The sequence below is a fragment of the Psammomys obesus genome, unplaced genomic scaffold, assembly GCF_907164565.1.
Source record: "Psammomys obesus unplaced genomic scaffold, mPsaObe1.curated_primary_1811, whole genome shotgun sequence".
In the NCBI taxonomy this organism is placed as follows: Eukaryota; Metazoa; Chordata; class Mammalia; order Rodentia; family Muridae; genus Psammomys; species Psammomys obesus.
The window spans coordinates 1,216,949-1,232,051 of NW_026596039.1; the positions used below are offsets into that span (position 1 = coordinate 1,216,949).

The following is a 15,103-nucleotide window of genomic DNA, read 5'->3' on the forward strand; positions in this document are numbered from 1 at the left end:
TTTCTTGTTCTGTTGCTCTCCTTGTGGAGTTCCTGTCCTCTCCATTTCTTACTATTTCCCACTTCTTCTTTTTTTTTTTTTTGTCTATTGGGGTTTTTTTTTAATAATACAAATAAACTTACACCGTATAACATATGTAGTGTATGCAAACACACGGATATATACATATGTACATCAGCTGGAGTTTTTACAAAATTAGATGACTATTCATTGTAAGAAAAATGACAAAAGGTGAAAGTATACAACTTGCACATTATTAAATATACTTATAAATTTAAAAATATATACTTGTAATGGTACAAAGTATATTGTATAGTTTGGAGTCTACAAAAGGAAAATTCATTATCTTACTTCCTGAGTGAGTGCTTTTTAGATTTTTTTAAAATTTTATTAATTACACTTTATTCATTTTGTATCTCCCCATAAGCCCCTCCCTCCTCCCTTCCAAGTCCCACCCTCCCCCCCCTTTCTGCATGCATGCCACTCCCCAAGTCCACTGATAGGGGAGGTTCTCCTCTTCTTTCTGATCTTAGTCTATCAGTTCTCATCAAAAGTGGCTGCATTGTCCTCTACTGTGGCCTGGTAAGGCTGCTCCCCCCTCAGGGGGAAGTGATCAACGAGCAGGCCAATCAGATTATGTCAGAGGCAGTCCCTCTTCCCATTACTATGTAACCCACTTGGACACTGAACTGCCATGGGCTACACCTGTGCAGGGGTTCCAGGTCATCTCCATGAATAGTCCTTGGTTGGAGTATGATTTTTCTGGGAAGTTCCCTGTGTTCAAATTATCTTGTTCTGTTGCTCTCCTTATGGAGTTCCCGTCTCCTCCAGCTCTTACTATTTCCCACTTATTACATAAAATTCCATTCACTCTGCCCATCAGTTGGCCATCAGGCTCAGCATCTGCTTTGACAGTCTATACTGCAGAAGCTTTCAGAGGCCCTCTGTGGCAGGTTTCAAGGTTGTTTCCTGTTTTCTTCTGGCTTTCAGAGGCCCTCTGTAGCAGGTTCCTAGGTTGTTTCCTGTTTTCTTTTTCTTCTGATGTCCATCCTCTTTGCCTTTCAGGATGGGGATTGAACATTTTAGTTAGGGTCCTCTCTTTTGCTTAGTTGTTTAGATGTACAGATTTTAGTGGGTTTATTCTATGTTGTATGTTTATATGAGTGAGTATATACCGTGTGTGTCTTTTTGCTTCTGGGACAACTCACTCAGGATGATCCTTTCCAGGTCCCACCATTTACCTGCAAATTTCATGATTTCCTTATTTTTCATTGCTGAGTAATACTCCATTGTATAGATGTACCACAGTTTCTGCATCCATTCTTCAGTTGAGGGGCATCTGGGCTGTTTCCAGCTTCTGGCTATTACAAATAAGGCTGCTACAAACATGGTTGAGCAAATGTCCTTTTTGTGTACTTGAGCCTCTTTTGGATATATGCCTAGGAGTGGTATGGCCTAATCTTGAGGAAGCACTATTCCTAGTTGTCTGAGAAAGCGCCAGATTGATTTCCAGAGTGGTTGTACAAGTTTACATTCCCACCAGCAGTGGAGAAGGGTTCCCCTTTCTCCACAACCTCTCCAGAATGTGTTGTCACTTGAGTTCTTGATCTTGGCCATTCTGATGGGTGTAAGGTGAAATCTCAGGGTTGTTTTGATTTGCAATTCCCTAATGGCTAATGAGGTTGAGCATTTCTTTAAGTGCTTCTCTGCCATTCGATATTCCTCTACAGAGAATTCTCTGCTTAGCTCTGTTCCCCATTTTTTTAATTGGATTCCTTGGCTTGCTGCTTTTCAGCTTCGTTAGTTCTTTATATATACTGGATATGAGTCCTCTGTCAGATAAAGGGTTGGTGATGATTTTTTTCCCAATCTGTAGGCAGTTGCTTTGTTTTGATGATGGTGTCCTTTGCTTTACAGAAGCTTTTCAGTTTCATGAGGTCCCATTTATTGATTGTTGCTCTTAGAGCCTGTGCTGTTGGTGTTCTGTTCAGGAAGTTTTCTCCTGTACCAATGAGTTCTAGGGTATTCCCCACTTTTTTTTTCTAGCCGAATTAATGTGTCTGGTTTTATGTTGAGGTCTTTGATCCATTTGGACTTCAGTTGTGCAGGGTGATAAGTATGGATCTATTTTCATTTTTCTACATGTAAACATCCAGTTGGACAAGCACCATTTGTTGAAGATGATATCTTTTTTTCCATTGTATGGTTTTGGCATCTTTGTCAAAAATCAGGTGTCCATAAGTGTGTGTGTGTTTATTTCTGGGTCTTCTGTTCGGTTCCATTGATCCACCATTCTGTTTCTATGCCAGTACCATGCAGTTTTTATAACTGTTGCTTTATAGTACAGCTTGAGATCAGGGATGGAGATACCTCCAGAAGATCTTTTATTGTAGAGGATTGTTTTAGCAATTCTGGGTGTCTTGTTATTCCATACGAAGTTGAGAATTTTTCTTTCCAGGTCTGTAAAGAGTTGTGTTGGCAATTTGATGGGAATTGCATTTAATTTCTAGGTTGCTTTTGTTAAGATGGCCAATTTTACTATGTTAATCCTGCCAAGCCATGAGCATGGGAGATCTTTCCATCTTCTCATATCTTCTTCTAATTCTTTCTTCAGAGCAATCCCACTGAAATCAGGGACAAGACAAGGCTGCCCACTCTCTCCATATCTCTTCAACATAGTGCTGGAAGTCCTTGCTAGTGCCATAAGACAGTTGAAGGAGATCAAAGGGATACAGATTTGAAAGGAAGAAGTCAAATTATCACTATTTGCAGATGATATGATAGTATACATGAGTGACCCCAAAAACTCTACCAGAGAACATCTACAGCTGATAAACACCTTTAGCAAAGTGGCCGGATACAAAATTATCTCTGTTCTCCATTTTTGAATTGGATTACTTGATTTGTTGCTGTTTAACTTCTTAAGTTGTTTATATATTCTGGATATTAGTCCTCTGTCAGATGTAGGGTAGGTGAAGATCCTTTCCTAATCTGTAGGCTCTCATTTTGTTCTGATGACAGTGTCCTTTGCTTTACAGAAGCCTTTTAATTTCATGAAGTCCCACAACCAAATATTATCAGAGACATTTTATAATAACTTTTGTCATATGCACAGTGCTTGCCTCACATGTGCAAGATCTGGGGACAGTCCTGAGATGAGGAGGTGGGGAGTGAGAGAATAATAAAAGGATAGAGTAAGAGGAAGAGGGGAGAGAGGGAGAGTGAATAACTGAAGCCAACTTAGAACTTCAAATACATTTAACAAACATTGAGAGGACTGAAAACAAAGATATAGAAGAATTCAAATTTCACTTTGGTGATGTCAGCAATAACTGACAGGACATGTGGACACAAAAGAAAATAATCTTTGTAGGCACAGAAGACCTGAATAGTGCTATCAACTTATATGAAGAGGGTGACATTCATGTAACATACTACTAAACAACAACAAAATACACACACACTTTCCAAGTATACATGGAAAAAATCATGAAGACAGACCATATGCCAAGACATTAAACAAGTTTCAATAAATTTAAGAGTACCAAAAACATACAAAATATGTTCTCTTCCTACTGTGGAATTAAATTAGAAACCAAGAACAGATCTCTGCAAAATCTCTTCACATATGGAAATTAAACCAACTACACACATCCAAATAACATAATTTCTGAAAAACAAAACCCACAAGGGACATTAGGAAACATTTTTTTGAGCCAAATACAAATGAATAAAGTTAAATATTATATGATTTAGCTAAAGTTTTTATAATTTTAAATACATGTACTGTAGAAAAAGAATTTAAAATCAGGGGTCAACAATTCATATCCCCCAAACCTATAAATAGAAAAAATAACTTCATGTAATTACAGGAAAATAATTAAGGTGAAGCATAAATTAATAAAATAGAATATCAGGAAGTAATACAGAAAAATCAATGAATATAGAATATAGATATTTTAAGAAATCAAGTAAAATTCTTGTTAGATTGATAAAAAGATATAAAATAGGAACTAATAATATCATTAACAAAGAGGGTCAATCATTATAAATATTAGACATTAAAAATAATTACATGTGAATAAACATTCTAATAAATTAACAACTTAAAGATACTAGAAAATTATTTAAAAGACACAAATCAGCAAAAATCAGAAGAATAGAGAATCTCAAATTATTCTTCTATATATTAAATAAATTAAATTTGTTTTTTAAATCTTTCCAGTGCCTTTGCTGTTGAATTCTTGGAAACATTTTGCACTAGAATATAGGTAAAAAGTAATGTGGAGGAAATTGGAGTCTGAGGCTACAAATTATTACTCCTCTTTGAAATTGCCTTTTTGGGGGAAAGAATGATGTCCAGTGTTATGGGCCTAACAAATATGTATGAAAGTCAGACTTCATACTTCACACACATCTGCAAATGTGCTGTCATTCTCCCTGAATGTATCTAGGTTCATCATATCTCAGTGATATTAGGACAATTTCCCCACCTTCATGTAAATGAAGAATTATTAAGTTGGAATTTGATTTCAGGCCAGTTTGTTACCAAATCTTTCTGTTGATTGTTGTTTTCAATTTTTTAGTTTTTGAAAACCTGAATTTCTTTTTTTATTTTTTTTCTTCACAATCTATTCATTACATATCCTTATTGACCCCCTCCCAACTCCCCTGTCCCACCCTCTTCTCCTTTCCCTAGTCCACTGAAAGGGGAGTTTTCCACTATTGCCATCTGCCCATAGCTTGGTAAGTCTCATCAGAACTGCCTGGATCCTCTTCCTCCATGGCCTGGCCAGGCTGCATCATCAGGGGCGACTGATTAGAGAGCAGTCAACTGAGTTCATGATAGAGGCAACCCATGCTCCCCTCACTCAGAGATCCACATGGAGACTGAGCTGCCAATTGGCCACATCTGAGCAGGGGTCTAGGTCCTCTCCATGAATGGTCCTTGTTAGTGCATCAGTCTCTTCAGGACACCCTGGGCTCAGATCTTTTAGTTTTGTTGGTCTCCTGTCCCCTCCATGTCCCTCTATTCCCACCCCACTCTTCCTTCACAAGACTCCCTGCGTAAAGTTTGGCCCTGAGTCTCAGCATCTGTTTTTAAATAAAAAAAAAATTGCTTGACAAAATTTCCTTTCCCCATTTTATGATTGCTTTTGAAAGTTTTCATCCTTAGTCTTCAATCTTCTGTTTAAGTATTTCTGCTCAGAGCAGTTTCTCATTTTTCAGCCATCTCTGTTGAGCTGTTTCTCCAGTTTGTATTTTGACCTCTTTTTCTTCAAGCTCTGTTGTTGCAAGGCTGAATATTTTACTTTTTTATTTACATTTGTAGGTTTAGGCCTGCATTTTATCATTTATCCTTAAGTGGAGTTCTTTGCTCTTTCTACAGTTTATTTATGCTCGCTACCTGTTCATGGCTTTCTGGGATTGATATATTATTCATATCTTATTTGTGCTTCTTTCCTTTCTGTTCTTCCAATCATAAAGGAGCTGTCATGTCATTTCATGCTGTCATCTTTTAACACATTTTGCTTTGATATTTGTTCTGCTGGTGAAACCTCATGAGTCTCCTTTCCTCAGACTCTCCATTTATGCGATACTACACATCATTTTAGCATAAATATCAGTTTAACTTATAGGTATAGATTCTAGTAATAAAAGTGCTAATGTAAATTTTCAAACTATTTTCTGATTTACAAACTGTAAACCTACTTGTAAATCCAGGGTTTGGGAGCTGTGAGGCTTCAGGGGTGATTTGTTACTATTATTTTGTTGAATGAGTATCAAACTGTCGTCCACCTTAAAAAGTGTCCATACACATAGATTAGTGCAGCTTTCAAACTTCATCAAGAAGATTTGTCCATTGGGCGGTTGCTAATTTAGAAACTCACAACTGTTCAGAGTTCAGAGAATAAGTGTCAATGAAATGCTTAGCCACAGATGGGACACCCTACTCCAACTAGGGTGACACCTCCTCAGAGTGCCGCTTCCTATGAGGTCATGAGGGCTATTGCAAACCACCACAACTGCCACATCATCTGCAAGTAAAGAGAGTTTGACTTCTTCCTTTCCAATTTTATGTCCTTGATCTCCCTCAGTTGTCTTACCCCTCTAGCAAAGACTTCAGGTACTATATTAAAGAGATATTGGGGACTGGATCACCTTGTCTTCTTCCTGATTTTAGTGGAGCTGCGTTGGGATTCTTTTCGTTTCAGCTGATGTTGGTTATGTGCTTGTTGTAAACTGTTTCTTTTAGATTCTTGTACCCTAATTTCTCCAGGACTTTTTATCAGGAAGCGCTGTTGGGTTTTGTCAAAAGCTTTTTCTGTATCTAATGAAATGATCATGTGGTTTTTCTCTTTCCGTGTTTTTTTTTTATATTTTATTTTATTAATTACACTTTATTCACTTTGTATCCCCCCCATAAGCCCCTCTCTCCTCCCCTCCCGGTCCCACCCTCCCTCCCCCTTCCTCATGCATGCTCCTCCCCAAGTCCACTGATAGGGGAGGTCCTTCTCCCCTTCCTTCTGATCTTAGTCTATCAGATCACATCAGGAGTGGCTGCATTGTCATCTTCTGTGGCCTGGTTAGGCTGCTTCCCCCCTCAGGGGGAGGTGATCAAAGAGCAGGCCAATCAGATTATGTCAGAGGCAGTCCCTCTTCCTATTACTATGTAATCCACTTGGACACTAAACTGCCATGGGCTACATCTGCGCAGGTTATCGCCTGGTACTTGGTTGGAGTATAAGTCTCTGGGAAGACCCCTGTGTTCAAATTTTCTGGTTCTGTCGCTCTCCTTGTGGAGTTCGATGGACATCAGAAGAAGAAAACAGGAAACAAGCTAGGAACCTGCCACAGAGGGCCTCTGAAAGGCTTTGCCCTGCAGACTATCAAAGCAGAGGCTGAGACTTATGGCCAACTGTTGGGCAGAGTGCATGGAATCTTATGTAAGAAGGGGGAAATAGTAAGATCTTTCAGTGTTTTTTAATGAGGTGGTGGATTACATATATTGATTTATGTATGTTGAATCATCTCCACATCTCTAGGATGAAGCCTACTTGATTATGGTGGATGATCTTTTTGATGGGTCTTGGATTTGGCTTGCAAGTCTTTCATTGAGTATTTTGGCATCTATGTTAACAAGAAAAAAAATGGTCTGCAATTCTCTTTCTTTGCTGGATATTTTTGTGGTTTGGCTATCGGGTTAGCTGTAGCCTTGTAAAATGAATTGAGCAATGTTCTTCTGTTTCTATTTTCTGGAATAATTTGAAGAGTGTTGGCATTAACTTTTCTTTCAAAGGCTGGTAGAATTCTGTGCTAAAACCATCTGGCCCTGAATTTCTTTCTTTCACTCTTCATGGTTATTTTTTTTTTCCTTTGGAAGACTTAATGACTGCTCCTCTTTCACTAGGAGTTATAGGTCTGTTTAGTTGCTTATCTGGTCTTGATTTAACTTTGGTAAGTAGTTCATATAGAGAAAAATGGATTTTTTTTTTTTTTAGATTTTTCAGTTTTGTGGAGTATAGAGTTTTAAAGAATATTCTTATTGTTCTTGGACATGGTGTCTTGTTATGTTATACTTTTCATTTTTAAAAATTTTCCAATTGAATATTTTCTCTCTGCCTTTTAGTTAACTCATATAAGGTTTGGCCATCTTGCTGATTTTCTCAAAGAATCAACTTTTCTTTCCATTGATTCTTTGTATTTTTTGTTGTTTCATATTTTATGGATTTTAGCCTTGCATTTAACTATTTCTTGCCATTACCTCTTTTAGCTGTGAATTATTGATTTTATTCTAGAGCTTTTAGCTGTTCTGTTAGGTTACTAGTATGAGATATCTCTATTTTTTTTAAATGTAAGTTCTCAGTTATATGAACACCACTCCTAGAACCATATTCATTGTGTTCCATAAGTTTGGGTATGTTGTGTATTCACTTTCATTCAGTTCTAGCAAGTCTTATTTCTTCTGTCTGGATCTATTTTTTTTTCATTCAGTAGTGAGTTGTTTATTTTTCATGAGTTTGTAAGATTTCTGTTCTTTCCGTTGTTGATGTATATCCAGCTTTAATCCATGGTGGTCAGATACTATGAAGGGTATTATTTCAGTTTTTGTGTATCTGTTTAGGCTTGCTTTGTGACTAAGTATCTGGTCAACTTTGAAGAAAGTTCCATGGGGTGCAGACAGGAAGATATAGTATTTTGTGTCTGGGTGAAAATGTCCAATATCCGTTAGGTCCACTTGGTTTATAATGACAATTAGCTCCACCTTATCTCTTTTTATTTCTTTGTCTGGTGAGAGTCTGGTACTGAAGTTTCCCACTACCAGTGTGTTGAGGGTCAGTATGTGTTTTAAGCTATAGTATTGTTTCTTTTATAAAATTAAGTGCCTTTGTATTTGGTGCATAGATGTTAAGAATTATAATGTATGTCCTCTTAGTGGATTTTGTCTTTGATGAGTATGTAGTGTCCTATCCTATCTCTTCTCATTAGTTTTGGTTTGAAATCTATTTTGTCAGATATTAAAATGGCTACACAGCTTGCTTCTTAGGTCCATTTGGTTGCAATATCTTTTTCTATCCTTTCCCCATGAGGTGATATCTATCCTTGATGTTAAAGTGCATCTTTTAGGTGCGACAGTATAATGGATCCTGTTTTTACATATAATATTAGTCTGTATCTTTTTATTGGGAAAATTGAGATAAATTATATTGAGAGGTATCAATGAGTGACATTTATTGATTTTCTCTAATTTTGTTGTTGTGGTGTGTGTGTTCTCCCTGTTTTGATTTGTTATTCTGGGATTATTTATTCCTTGTATTTTCATGAGTGAGGTTAACCTTTGCAGGTGGTCACTAGGGTTCCCAGGTGTGGTAGTTTGAATAGCTTTGCTTCCTTCCCCTCACCTGCCACTCATGTGCTTGAATGCTTGGCCCCTAGGGAGTGGCACTGTTAGGAGGTGTGCCCTTGTTCAGAGGAACTGTGTCATTGCAGGGTTGGACTTTGAGGTCTCCATATGCTTAAGTTATGCTCAGTGTGGCACACAGTCTCCTACTGTTTCCTGAGGAATAAGATGTAGAATTCTCAACTCCTTCTCCAGTACCATATCTGCCTGCATGTTGCATGCTTCTTGCTCTGATGATAACAGACTAAACCCCTAAAACTGTAAACCAGCCCCAATTAAATGTTTTCCTTTATAAGAGTTGCATGGCTATGGTGTCTCTTTACAGCAATAAAACCCTAAAGAAGACACTAGGTAAAATGTATGTCCAGGTATTGGGAACTGATACTTCAGAAGGAGTTAGGCCAGGAAGTTGGTAGTGGGTGTTTCTACAGGAGGGAGGAAAATAGGGTCTGCTTATCCTCCTGAGAATGTAGGCAGAAAGTGAGGATTCCCAAGGAATGCCTGTTGAAGTTGAGGGCTGGGATAAACAATGGGGTCAGGGAAGGAAGTTTGGAGGGGTAGAACTTTGTAATCTATTGGTGGGAGAAATGGGAGGCTGCAAGAGAAGGTGGTCTGATACAAAGCTGGGAATGAGACAGGAGGATTGAATTTGGAGGAGCAGAGGGAGAGGTGAGAACCTGTAGTTATCTTACCTGTTTTCCCAGTGTTGCCTGTGGGTTCCCAGGGAGTGCTTGCTGAGGTTCAGTCCCATAATAAATCAATGAGCTGGGGAAGGGAAGAGAAGTGGGGAAGGTCTGTGTGATTCACTGGAGTTGGGGGCAGCACTGAGAGGTCTTAGCAGGTAGTGTGCTGTTAAGTTAGGGATGATCATCGGGTTGGGTGGGAATTCCGAGAAGAGGAGGGGTAGGTAAAGATCTATAGTTTGTCTATCTGCTTCCCTTGCTGGAGCAGCAGGGAATATTTTTAAAGTCATAGGATGAGACTATTAAATGTGTAGAGAAGAAAAGTCACAGATCATTGAGACTGGAAGCCTGGGAGTTTTGGAACACAAAAGGTGAATAAAAGGAGGAGGAAACAGATGGACGATGCTCTATCAGATTATAAACCTTTAGAAAACAAGTCATTTTTTTTTGAATTTTTTACTTAGCATTTGACATGATAAATGTACACATTTTAATTAATGTTAGTAAGCATAAGACTTTTTGGAGATGACATTAATCTATGCACATGCTAAGTGTCCAGTTGAACTCACTTTGGATAAGGACATTTCAACTGTTATTCTTTCTCTGGACAGGCTGTTTGGTGTGTTGAAATTTTAGCTTGGATTTCTCTTGTGTAAGAGTTGCCTTTTGTACAACCACATGCTATTTGATGGCCTGCCAGACTCGGGGAGGCTAATGCATACTCCATATGTATAAAAGTTCTCTATTGCACATATGTTTGCCCTGATGAGCTTGTTATAGTCCATGTCTCACATGTAATTTTCCATTTATAGTAAATCAATCAAAGAAGCTATTCTACAGAGTTTCAAGTTTTTGGAAGAGAGATAGTTTTGTAGCAGATAATTTAATCAAGGACATTATTTCCTTGCTTCACTCTCATTATATTGCAGCAAGGTATCAGCAAAAAGATGAGAGAAGCCCTGGTTCACTTGAAATAAGACTTTGATGCATTGAAATGAAGTTCCCATGGAAACCATTTGTGAACTATTAAAAACCTCAAAAGAACTTTCCCTGGTTGTTACATCATGCATATAGAACTCTCCAAAGCTCCCAGAAACAAGAAAACATTTAATGAATCCCTAAGGTCTTCTTCTCCCACCCTCAGCAGTCTCCAAGAATGCTTGTCTTGTGGGAGATCAGAATTTTTATAATTGTTTGATAGTCCATATTCCTTACGTGTGTGTAGTGGGATTGAGAGCAGAAGAGATCAGTTATTCATGTCAATCTGAAATGTGGACAGTTATGTTAGCTGTCCAACGAGACACCATTATGGCTGAGACTGAGCGAGAGTTAGTAAATCCTCATTAATGTATGTACACTCACCACAGAACACATACATGCTATTTATATGTATGGTGTATGAGGTAAGGCTTGGCTGGAGGGAGATGGACTTTTGTGTTAAAAGTGTAAGACAATTTCAAGAAGTCTCTAACCTTCACTCTGGCTAAAATCGTATAAACAATTTGATAACCCAAGCTTCAGTTTCCTCAAATAGAAGTTATTTCTTGACTATGATATCCATTATCCTTACTTTCTGGTAAGGGATGTAGAATATAAGTTTCTACATACAGCCTGAGCAGAACTTGTTTTAGTCTTGGTCAGTGACCTATATAGACTTGGCTCCTGATTGTCCTAAATACCCAGCAAGGTCTCCGACTCTCAGTCCGGTTACTGCTATTGGCTGTTTAGGCTGACTCACGAGGCCTTTTCCTCCAGTGGACTCCCTTTGTAAGCTTTGCATAGTTTGTAAACCCTTAGGGAGGAAAGTGGCCAGGTTCCTGCATAAGGAGTTGCAGCAGCCAGGTCCCTTCCTTAGACCTAAGTGTCATAATAGCATTTCCAGCCTCTGTAACTGTCACCAGGCCATCTCCAGCCCCTTAGGAGGACCCTTCCAAGATTATGGTAATTTTAGGTAAAAAGACTGAACAAAACCCCATCAATCACTGAATATGAAAACCCACCAATCCATGAATAGGAAAACCCAACAATCCCTAAGCTCCCCCAAGCTCAGGACTTAAAATCCTACCAATCCTCACTCTGGAAATCTTTGCCCTAGAAAGCTCTACCCCCTAAGAAATCTTACATAAAGGCCATGTCTGCTCAGTTTCCTGCCGTCCTCTCCCAGGAACAGGGAAAGCCAACCCTGGATTTGTCCCTCCATACCCTGGACCCTCCCAATAAATTTATTTTATGAGATTTGCTGAAGAAGCAATGAAGAAAAGAAGGGGAAAAGTGGGGCTGAGGCTCCTGAGCTCTTCAGTTCAACTGGGGGGATACCCTCCCCTTGAAGCCTCAAACACCTCTGCCGAGGAGGCCTTTTCTCAGATCTGCTTGTTTCCTGGGCTCCCAAGTCCCTGGAAACCCTTCCATCTGAGCAGGAAGGCCCACAACTACATCAAAAAATTTCTTCGTTAGAGCCACTGTTCTGAGTTAACTGATTGCATTTAAGTTTCATGGCAAAATTTGATGTCTTGGAGACAGTCTTGTATCAAGCAGTGGATGCTGGTATGGTAACTGAGTCATTGCTTGCCCCAAATACTTCTCAAATCTTGTGTTCAGATGGCAGTTAAAACTGTAATGTTTCTCCCCTTTCTACATCTCTGAGTGGTTTACACTTTTCTTCTTCATGTTTCCCCCCAGCATTTCATATGTATGTATATATGACCTTGAAAAATGCCCTATGATACACAATTTATTATTCTTCCTGTAAATTGGCTTAGAAGAATTTCTGGGACACAGCAGATGTGCAATGCCATTCTTGGTCAAAGTCATCAGTTCCCTATTGCTAGACTTAGGAACAATGCCTGGCCTTTCAGACATTAACGATAAGTATATGGCAGCCAATTTGTTTCAATCACCTAAATTAATCTGCCTGAGCAGATAATAGGATGATACAAAAAGCTTCTTTACATTTTAGCTTGGTCAAGGATTTTTATCACATGAGTAAAATGGTACTCTTCTTGTCTAATATCTGATTGCCTTTGATTTGACTATTTCTGCCTCTAGCACTTTTCACACTCCTTTAAAATGGCTGTCTTAAAAATATGTATCTGGAGCCTCTAGATCCTCGTAATTAAAGAAAGTGCTTTAAAGAACTGTGACCACCTACAGGGAGACAGTGTAGGCAATGATTAAGACTGTGGATTTTGAAGTTGGAGAGATCAGAGTGGACTCCAAATTCTGAAGTGAGCCTTCTCATCTATAAATGAATAGATTTCTGAATCACTGGATGTCATAGCATATATTTGATATGTACACATGATGCTTTGGAATATATAATCATTGTATGATCACCACAGCTACCTAACAAGTGTATCAACATGTTAGGTCTACGTAAGTCATAATAAGGCAGAATTTTAGGGGTGAGTGTGGCGGAGTAACTGAAATCTATGAAGGACAAGTTGCGGAGGAAAAAGTACGTGGGAATAAGTAATAAATAAGGCAGAATTTTGCTGTTGTACATTGCACATTGTACAATGCTTGGTAAATAGTAGGTTCTCTATACTAGTAAGAATCATTTCCCCCCTAATGCTCTGTCTTTAATCATGTTAAAAAAAAAAAAAAGATGTAGTTTAAGGAAGACCTTCATTAAAAGCCACATAAAGCATTATCAGGGGTGTAATGAACATTTCCTTAGAAAGGCAGACCCTGGGGCAATGTTCCTGTGGGAGCCTCTGAGATGAGCTCACTGAGATTTCCAACAAAAGCCGCCGTTTCCTGTTGTTCACAGTGCTGAGGAAAGAGGCTAAGACTTCGTTGGTAACTGTCCAGGAGTCTTACAGCAAACGCACAGAGAACCACCTCTACATCCAGTTCTGCATGAGAACCAAGATCAACTAGACATTTTGATCCTAAATGTGGAGAAGCAGAAGTAGAGCAGTCTGTCCTGCATGCTGTCAGTTTCCTTTCTTCTAGATCATTCATCTCACCAAGGAGGTGGATGGGAGGCAGGAGAGTGAGTATCCACGCTGAACCTGTGAGTGTCTCCCTACCATTAGAAGCGCTGTGCTCAGGATCCAGCTGGTCGTAATTCCCCGGCTTTAGCGACTCTGTAGCATTTTGACTTCATGCTAGTTTCGTAAGGTCCTCACTTATAAAATTGGGATAACTGAAGCCCCAGCGAACATATAGAAAGTGTCTGCCCCACAGTTAGCGTCAGTAAGTGTTTTCGTTCTTTTGCTTTCCCCCCTCCTTTGGCTTCCATTTTCTTCTGTGGTGTGTAACTACTCCCCCTTTCTCTAAATGACTCTTTTTTTTACCCTCACAGACACTTCAAGGAGAGAATGGCTGCAGAGAACACCTCCTCGGTGACAGAGTTCATCCTCGTGGGGTTAACAGAGCAGCCTGCGCTCCAGATACCCCTCTTCACCCTCTTTCTAGGTTTCTACATGGTGACCGTGGTGGGGAACCTGGGCTTGATCACTCTGATAGGGATGAACTCTCACCTGCACATTCCCATGTACTTTTTCCTCCTCAACTTGTCCTTCATAGATTTTAGTTACTCCACCACACTCACCCCTAAAATGCTGGTGGGGTTTGTTTTGAGGGAGAATATAATTTCCTACGCAGGGTGCATGACTCAATTTTTCTTTTTCTGTTTTTTTGTCTTTTCTGAGTCCTACATCCTGTCAGCAATGGCGTATGACCGCTATGTTGCCATCTGTAAACCGTTGTTGTATAGGGTCACCATGTCTCCCCAAGTATGTGCGTACCTTCTGTCGGGTGTCTATGGGATGGGAGTTTTTGGGGCTGTGGCCCACATGGGAAACATACGGTTTATAACGTTCTGTGCTGACAACATCATTAACCACTATATGTGTGACATCATTCCCCTCCTTGAGCTGTCCTGTAATAGCTCTTATATCAATTTGTTGGTGGTTTTTATTGTTGTAACCATTGGCATTGGAGTGCCCATTGTCACCATTTTTATATCTTACGGTTTTATCATCTCTAGCATTCTCCACATCAGTTCCAAAGAAGGCAGATCGAAAGCTTTTAGTACCTGCACTTCCCATATTATTGTAGTGTCTCTCTTTTTTGGGTCAGGGGCTTTCATGTACCTCAAACCACCTTCCAGTTTGCCTCTGGATCAGGGAAAAGTATCCTCTGTTTTCTATACTGCTGTGGTGCCCATGCTTAATCCACTCATCTATAGCCTAAGGAACAAGGATGTCAAAGTGGCTCTGAAGAGAACCTTGAGCAGAAAAAATTTCTCTTAAAAGTGCTTTAGAAATAACACTCAAAGCTTTATTGTGATGTTTTTCTTAATCTATTATTTTTCAGTAAAGGAAATAAAAGTCAGTGCTTCTGACATTATGCTAACAGGAAAACTTAAAATCTTGTTCTTGAGGATATTTAAATTTGCCCAGCCAGCTGTCTTGATTATTTTTTACTTTGTACAAATTGTTTTCATAATGATAAAATATGTGTAAGAAGTAACCTAATGTTACCTATTCATATAAGGTGCTGTGCACTGGGA

At 39.1% G+C, this 15,103-nt stretch overlaps 1 protein-coding gene across 1 annotated transcript; it reads left to right on the plus strand.

Annotated features, from left to right (window-relative positions):
• Positions 1-13,904: 13,904 nt before the first annotated feature.
• LOC129687517 (olfactory receptor 8B12-like) lies at positions 13,905-14,843 on the plus strand. The gene has a single exon (XM_055621958.1). It carries the CDS (start codon positions 13,908-13,910, stop codon positions 14,841-14,843), a length of 936 nt encoding a protein of 311 aa, XP_055477933.1. The 5' UTR covers positions 13,905-13,907.
• The last annotated feature ends 260 nt before the right edge of the window (positions 14,844-15,103 follow it).

What these genes read in the sequence shown, in the direction of transcription:
- LOC129687517 (XM_055621958.1), top strand. Translation starts at nt 13,908, where the DNA reads ATGGCTGCAGAGAACACCTCCTCGGTGACAGAGTTCATCCTCGTGGGG.